This window comes from Notothenia coriiceps, unplaced genomic scaffold (assembly GCF_000735185.1).
Source record: "Notothenia coriiceps isolate Sejong01 unplaced genomic scaffold, NC01 NC01_scaffold00029431, whole genome shotgun sequence".
In the NCBI taxonomy this organism is placed as follows: Eukaryota; Metazoa; Chordata; class Actinopteri; order Perciformes; family Nototheniidae; genus Notothenia; species Notothenia coriiceps.
The window spans coordinates 26,805-35,357 of record NW_011362132.1 but is presented as its reverse complement, the minus strand read 5'-3'; the positions used below and the strand labels follow the sequence as shown (position 1 = coordinate 35,357).

The window sequence follows — 8,553 nt, the reverse complement described above, 5'->3', positions numbered from 1 at the left end:
CGCTAGCTCCGGTCCTTTTTACTGTGGACTCGATGTCCTGACAGGCTGGTATTTGTGCAACCTGCACAAACACAATACTGCACCATGATTACAAATGGTGAAATACAATGTAAAACTACCGAAAAATACCAGCTCCTTAAAACACAACCGCTCTACTCAACGCAACTCTACTATACCCGCGGTCAGAGAGCGGAGATGTGTCCCCTGCGTGATGTAATATGACGCGTTTGACGTATGACCTTAAAAAAAGCCGTTTTTAAGAGCAGAGCTCAAAATTGCTCCTTTCCCTCTGAATTCCTGCCCTTTTGTCTCGTAAAACATATCAAATCCTGCATTCACTTTTTTAATTGTAATTTTCAAGCAAGTTTAAGCATAAATGTAGAAAAAATAAAAACCTGCAAGATGCTCTTTAATATATATATATATATAATATTTTTATCGGGTATCGGTATCGGTCTTGAGAAGCAGGAAGTTATCGGTATCGGTTTCAAAAAAACAATATCTTGCATCCCTAGTAAAGAGTGCCTCGACTAATCAAAGCCAAATGTGTGTTTTTTTGTTCAGCAAGTTCTTAGGTAATGCTTCTCCAACGTGTAAAGAAAACAAAGGTTTAAAGAAGAGAAAAGACCAGAATGTTACCTTACCTACAAAGTGGTAGCTTTCTAATGACCTCAGGTCGTACAGATGTTCTCTGGTACTGGTAACAACCCTCTCGGATCCATTTCTGATTAGATGGGCCAGCAGTAGCATCGACTGAGAAACAGACACAAAAAGTGTTAACGGTTATGAGTATGCTTTTATTCATCACATCAGTTTCCCCCCCTCATGTCAGAGCCTGTTAACAATATGAGACATCCAACTGGTTCTTTTTAAGGCACAGTGTTTGTGTTGTAAACTATTACAAATATGTTATTGTTATCTGTACATACAAGTACAAAACAATTCACATAAATGTTAACAGAAGGCTCATTTTAAAAAGAGTTCAATCGGGTCTGGTCCGAAGTATCTCATTTTGGTGCTTTAAGGCCTTCAAAGCTTTGTGTGATATAGGGCATGTGTCGCAACAGTATTCAGGCAGACCTTGTAGACTCTCCGCCAGTTCTTCTTGTTATCCCTCAGCATGCGGGCCCACAGCATGTTCATCACCTCTGGGAACTGCTCATACATGAACGTGGCTCTAGATAAACAAAGATTCACAGAAGAGGAAAACATTTATAATTGCACCTGCATACAACCAGACAACAGCAGTGTACATTTAGAGAAGGTTATAGTTGTGTTGTCATTTTCTACTTTAATGTCTAAACTAATGTAGTTAACTGACATGACAAGGGGGGAAATTAGTCTGCAAAAACTGAATGGGGACTTTTTCCAGAGAAGTAAAGAACCTCTCCGTGTTTTTTTTGTTTGTTCAAGTTTTAGTGTGCAACCAAAATTGCAAAGATATTGTTAGTATTTAGTTTTACACTGTCTGTAGTCAGCTACATCACTAGCATGTATTCGTCAAGAACAGAACATTTGACTGGTCTCGTCAGCTTTAAAAGGTCCCATGTCATGGCCATTTCTACTGATCATAATTCTATTGTTGAGGTCTACTAGAATAGATTTCTATTGTTCAATTTTTCAAACTCACATTGGTTTCTCATACAGCATCTCTGTATAGTATGTGTATTCACTCTGTCTTAAACGGCTTGTTGGAGCTCCTGCCCCCCCCTCCCTGTGAGCCCAGTGGCCGTCTGTGAGACAGTGGGACACAGCAAAACCCAGCCCGAAACACACACACACGCAGCCTGGCTGGGAGTTTGTGTGTGTGCTCAGGCTGAGTTCCGCGGTGTCTCGCTGTCTCGCCGACCCCTCACCAGTGAGCCAGCTCACACTGTCCCGCTCCTCGCAGCAGCGAGCCTTCGCCACATCCCGCCGAGTGTGTGTGTGTGAGGAAGTCCGCAGATTGGTCCAAACGACCAATCTGCGGACCCGTTACGTTACGTCACTATACCCAAATACGTCACTATACCCAAGAAGTAAACAATGGAAAAAGAGAAATCTCCAACGAGGCGTTCTGGGGCAGCATGGACAGGTATTTTCTGTGTTAGACTTTTACTCGCTCTTGGGTGTACTTTGAGGGTTTGTGACTCTGCAGACTGTTTACATGCATGAAAAGCTACATAACACACAAGGGGACGGGTAATAACCAGAAAAGCATGACATGGGACCTTTAAATTCTCGTCTGCCTTGTGATCTTTAGTCCAGCAGAGGGTGCAACAACTGCCTTCACAGGAGAATAAGGTCAACAGCACAGGGTCACAGTCACAGTAGGCCTACAACAATCTTTTACTGTTGTAGAGATATTGATGAATACAATATAGACCAACAGGGTTCAGAATGTGAATGAACAGTTGTTTGAGAGAGACTTTCTCTTGCATTTACCAGTATGACCATTTGTGTTGGCCGTTTGAGGGAAATTCAAGGGTTAAATTCAGAATAATTTGGTTATATCTAGCCAGAGAATGCTACAGGTGTGTGTTTGTACAAACAACAATAATAAAGCACTCACATAACTGGAATCTCAAGTTTATTTAATCATGCAGAATTTCAGCCTAGTTGCTGAAATTTAGAGGAGACATCATATGGGTGCATTTAACACTAACTTAATGCCTTAAGAATAAAAATAACCCAAGCTATTATATGTTCACTTAGTAATTACTGTAATTAAGACTTGTCACTAAGGTGTGCTTAAAACACAGAGTGAAATTCTCCTCATTGACTTAGTTGGTCTATCTCTTCTCTGCTCTTGATGCATCAGGTGTCTCTTCACTCTTGCAGCCCAGCCAGTATTTCGCAATGGATCGTGGGTAAGGAGGGCTGGCAGAGTCCACACGTTTTGTTTGCAGGTCCACTCTGTAGTATTTATCTGTCATCATAAAAAGAAAAGAAACAACGCAAATCAAGTCCTTTAGTTAATCTTTTTCATTCTTGTAAATGTTTTTACTGGAATTTTAAGCACACCATTTTCTGAAACTGAACTTTCACCTCTAGTATCATACCTCTCTTGAAGAAATAAACATTTTGAACAGGGGTGCTTTTGTCGTCCTGTGTGGTGCTCTCCTCAAAAATATCGCTGACATCGCTGTAGTCAAACAAATCATCTAATCCCCAGAAATCATCAAACAACGCTTGGCGACTCAGCCTTCTTCGCTGTGCACGCTTCTTGCTGGGCCTCCTCCTCCTGCTGCTGCGCCTCCTTGCTGTTGGAGGTGTAGGCACGGGACTGATGTACACTCGTCCCACCATGGCAGCATCTACAGGGGCCCTGATGCCCTGCCAGTCCCTGCTGGTGTAACGAGGGCCTGTGTGAGGACTGCTGACTGTAAGAGGAGGAGAAATTGGAGATTTAGAAACGGTTTGATCCCACAGGCTATGAGACGCTTGATCTCTGCAAAGGGCCTTCATAGCCCATAGCATTCATCTGTTCATCTCACAATTGATTTATTACTACAATAAACCTTTCATTTGACATTCTGTTCATGTTTATTTTATTATATTTATATTCTCCTGCATTTACTTGTTCACATAAATAATACTCTGCTACATTTAGCTTATTGTATTTTCTTATATGGTTGACTTTATCTGCATGATTTGCACATTGGTCTTGCAACACAATCTTGCACTATTTTATTGTTTTATGTCTTATATATATTGAAGTTGCATTGTTGGAGGAGCCAAGACTTAAGATAATCATTGCCATATCCACACTGTAGCTACTGTGCATATGGCAATAAAGCCTTTGAATCTTTGTGAAACCCAAGGGTTTTCCTTACAGGAGCTTCCAAAGAGCTCCATGAATAAATCCTCCAATGTCTGATCGCAGAAGAGGTCGGTGTATCGTGAGAACAGCACAGACGGAGAGGACCTGCTCATCTGGACGCACTCCTCATGGGAAGGCTGGTGCTTGAACTCATACTGGTAATACTTGTCCCCTAATAAAAGAAAACAACACATTTTGACTGGAAAACATGAGCATGAAGAATACAATTGAAAGTGTGCAGAATGGTCTTCAGAATCATCCATTTTGTTATTTATACTATATTAATTCATTTTCATTACTAATACATCATTCACTTTACGATATTGCTATGAGGCTATTTTTTTAACTGCATTCATTCATTGATCATGTATCAACCCATTAACATCTAAACTGGGCAAAATGGGCTTTTAAATACTGAAAAATATCTCACATCCCTTCAGAAATACCTTTGAAAAAGTAGGTTTTCTCTTTGCCAAGGTGACTCGGTGCTGGTATGGCAAACGCAGCATCAACGTTATCTGGTATGGCATCAAATCCGACTGAAATGTCTCGAGGATAGTCGTCATCCAAGACATCACCGTCAAACCTCCAGTACTTGTTCCCCTGAGGGAGCATAAGTAATAAACACAAAGTAGTTAGAATAATAAAAGGGAACAATATGTTTAAAACGTGTTATGGTTGGCCCTCCATGTCCTTTACCTGATAGAAAGTCAAGTAAAATATCTACCTTGAAGATGTAGGATTTTCCCTGGCAGTTGATGCGTGTGAATGCAGCGTCTATGGGTCCTGACATCCCCCACACATCCTCAATGAGTTTTGGGTACCCAGGAAGAACGGATGTATCATCCAACTCGAAGAAATATTCACCTATGAGTGAAAGTATAGACTTTGAATCAGTCCCATTTAAAAAAGTCATAATATGCAGCATTTTACAAAAAAAACAATTTATAAACAACTCTTTATCTCCTTCTCTCAATGAGGCGGGTCCAGCATTGTATTCTGTGTTTTTACAGATACCAACAAAGCTACCCACTATAATTTTAACAAGGATAATCCACAAATTATCAACACTGAATATAAATAAAAAGATCTGCACTGTTTAGTTCATGTCAGGGTACTGACGTCAAGATTTAGGACTGTACAAACTCTTTTGGAGCACCAGATTTACCTCTAAATGCATATATCGACCCATTCTTCAGCTGCAGAAAAGCATCAAAAGGTTCACCGCTGCAGACAGCTGAGTCAGGGTCTACAGGTGGAGTGGGCCCTTGTGTGGTCTGGGGTCCTTGTGTAGTAGGGGGCTGGGGATAGGCAGTGGTGGTTTCTGCGACTGTGTTGAAAGTTGGTGGTAGATCTTTTGGTGTGCTCTCGATCATAGTCGCCGTCACTGTTTCTGTTACTCCATCTGTTTCTCCAAAAGTATCGCCACGAGCAACTGAGGGCAGAACAAACACAAGTTCAGTCACAGGACTTTCAGTAGAAATTACATAAGAGAACTTAATCAAAATATAAAAAGTGTATTGTTTATATTGAACTCACCTTTTTTAGGGCAGATATTGTCAAAGTCTCCACAGCAGCTTCCATAGTACACACACATGGAGTCACACTGACATTTGGTCAGCGGGTTGAAGATGCCACAGCGACCAACACAGGACTCTGCAAAAAAGAAGGTTGTTTGTTTACATTTTAAATTACTTGTGTTGATATAGAGAGGAGGAATGACTCAGATCCTTTATGTAAAAGTACCTTGATGCAATGCAAAATACTGCATTACAAACATATGGCAAATCCATTGTTTCATATTTCACTGATTTATCAATGCATACCGTAAGAAGCCTTTCACTGTTGTAACAGGTTGAGAAGTAACTCGTTTTAATGTCTTTCTTACAGTTTTTCTCGATTGCTAACACACTAAAATGCTACATAAAGCACAATTATTATAACTGACACTCAAAGAGCAAAACATCGGCTCAAACCTCCAAAACTCTAAACACGTTTTCAGCTTTTCACACAATTTGCAAATCAACATGGCACTTTTTGCAAACCACTGCACACGTTTCTCCACGTAAGACACAGGAATCTGACATAAAGTCACGTGTTAGCTCGTTTAAAACACTGATATTCAAAATGCCTCACACATGGACCAATGATCAGGAAACACGTTCCACCTGACCAAACACCTAGTGGCATAATTGTTGGCTCATCAATCAGGATGTTGGCACCATAAAAAGACCACAGGTGAGTACTTTCTTACAGAAACAATGGAAGCCAACATGGAAGCAAGAGGAAGAGGAAGGGCTGGGCTGAGAGTGAGAGGAGGAGGAAGAGGTGGGTGAGATTGAGAGGAGGAAGAATTAGAGGTAGAGGTAGAGCTGGAGGGAGAGGACGTAGACAAAGAAGAATACTCTCTCATGAAATGAAATGTTATCAACCATGGTTTGACGATGAGAGAGGCTGGACAGAGGGTTCAGCCTAATCTAAGCCGATGTACTGTTGCCTCTGTAATCCGGACACTTAGACTTGACAACAGGTTAGTTACCAGTTTTTAGCTCTACGTAATTCATGACATATCAGTNTTAGCTAAGGCCCACGTAAGCAATAAACATGACAGTCATATGCCTATCTCAACATACGATAGCTATGTTCAATGATTAACATGATGATTCAGCCTCTATGGAGATAGGCATATGACTGTCATGTTTATTGCTTACGTGGGCCTTAGCTAATCTGAACTAAGCATAGTATATGGCTTTGAACCGTATACATGTATCTTGTGACTGAATAACACCCTCTCTTGTATTTAAGCATCTGAAGGACACTGTTTGGGGAAATATTTGTCCCATGTGCTCAGTATGTGATGACTACTTCCATTCTTGCAAAGATAATAAATACATGTATCCTGATTATTGAAGCAAAGCAAAGTAATCAGTAAAGTAACTGAGTTACTTTTGAAATGAAGTAACTAGTAATGTAACTAGTTACTGGTTTTCAGTAACTAGCACAACACTGGTGACGACATAGGGTTGGGAACCGAAACTCGGTTCCAGATGAGAACCGATAAGAAAATGCCGGGTACCGGGTACCCGTACAAAATACACAATCTCTGTTCTGCTTAACGGTTCCTAAACGCGGTACACCCTGTGGAATACAGGGTAAAGGCGGACTGGCCATCTGTGTGTTCTGGAGAATCACAGAACGGCCGGTCGTCAGCGGGCTTAATCTTTTTAAACAGCATCATGCAAGTCCCCCCGCCCTCCCGTAGACAGTTCACGAGCTCAGTCACTTCATAACACCAAAGATGGATCGCGGTAAACGCTCTAAAGTGATGCTCCACTACACTAAAAAGAAAGCAAGGCACAGTGTAAGGCCTGTTAATAGCTTGCCACAGGCATAGCTCAGTTAAAATAAAGCACAGCTATTGTGCAATACATTTGTATTGCATGTATATTTTTTATTTGTAAAAATGTCAGTTAAAGCTTAAAAGAATAAAGATATTTTTGTTATCTAAACGTTTGACCTCTTTCTTTTACAATTTTGGAATCGAAACGGGGAATCGATAAGAACCGGAATCGATAAGCAGAACCGGAATCGGAATCGATACATTTCAAACGATACCCATACCTAGTAAGACATGGGCGGAGCCTCTATGGTGGTTGACTAATCAGAACAGCGGCCGAGCTGACCAATCGGAGCACACTGGGCTCACAGGGAGGGGGGGGCAGGAGCTCCAGCAAGCCGTTTAGGACAGAGAGTGAATACACATACTATACAGAGATGCTGTATGAGAAACCAATGTGAGTTTGGAAAATTGCACATTATAAATCTATTTTAGTATACCTCAACAATGGAATTATGATCAGTAGAAATGGCCATGACTTGGGACCTTTAAACATTATATTTGTAGCCTAAATTCTGGCGATTGCATTTATGCTTAAAAAACCATAAATAATGATTTAATAAAGACTATTTTGCTGAACCAAAACTTTAAAGTGTGCACTTCAGGAGCTGTGTAGTCAAACTAGTTAGTTCCACTAGGATGTTTCTGTGAATTGCCAGAAATAACCTTAATTGGTGTTGAATGGCTACTTTCAAGATGATGAATTTTTTTGTTCTACGTGGATATACGCGGTCATTATGGGGAAAAAAACCGACAGGCTGATCAGGAGCCCGACGCGAAGCGGAGGGATCTAGATCGGCATGAAGGTGTTCTTTTCCCCATAATGACCAAGTCGCTGCACATTATCCCGCTTATTACATGGCCACATTCTCAACAAAGTAACGTTATGACTCCCAATATTAATTGAAATGCTTTTATGGATTTAGAAAATTATTTTATTGATTTAAAAAATAGTTGTATGTATTGATTTAAATTGACATGCATCCGCTAAGAAAAATAGTCCGTTGTTACCGTTTGAACTAACGTAGCAACGGCAGGAACTGCTTCGATAGCGTTTTTGAGGAGCTTTTTGATTACAGATTTGAAAACATCGCTCCTTGCTTTAAAAGTAGCACAATTCATTATGTCAAACCTTGGAAAGTATCTGGATATCCCTGCCCTAATGCCAAAGTAACTGGCAACTGAATATGTGTCGCCGTTTGATGTCTATGTCTGGACCGTTGCGTAAAAAGGAGGATTTCTGCCCGTTACTTCTCCGCTGTTTTCTTGTCGCTCTTGTCTTGTCAGTTAGAAAAGCAAACTGCATGCAGTTTGCTTTTCGGCCAAACTGTATACAGTTAAATCGAACGGACTT

At 40.7% G+C, this 8,553-nt stretch overlaps 1 protein-coding gene across 1 annotated transcript; it reads right to left on the bottom strand.

The window, feature by feature from the left end:
* Positions 1–2,552: 2,552 nt before the first annotated feature.
* Positions 2,553–5,573, bottom strand: vtnb (vitronectin b). The gene is made up of 8 exons (XM_010786649.1): positions 5,549–5,573; positions 5,342–5,458; positions 4,971–5,237; positions 4,530–4,669; positions 4,249–4,405; positions 3,816–3,974; positions 3,042–3,362; positions 2,553–2,908 (listed from the first exon to the last, which is right to left on the bottom strand). Exons 1-8 carry the CDS (start codon positions 5,571–5,573, stop codon positions 2,772–2,774), a joined length of 1,323 nt encoding a protein of 440 aa, XP_010784951.1. The 3' UTR covers positions 2,553–2,771.
* Positions 5,574–8,553: the final 2,980 nt, after the last annotated feature.

Excerpts from the sequence above, each read along its gene's own strand:
- vtnb (XM_010786649.1), bottom strand. The coding sequence starts at position 5,573 with ATGCAGTATTTTGCATTGCATCAAG. Across the intron at positions 5,238-5,341 it reads CAATATCTGCCCTAAAAAAG|TTGCTCGTGGCGATACTTTT; the intron begins GTGAGTTCAATA and ends TTCTGCCCTCAG. Across the intron at positions 4,406-4,529 it reads GAAAATCCTACATCTTCAAG|GGGAACAAGTACTGGAGGTT; the intron begins GTAGATATTTTA and ends ATGCTCCCTCAG.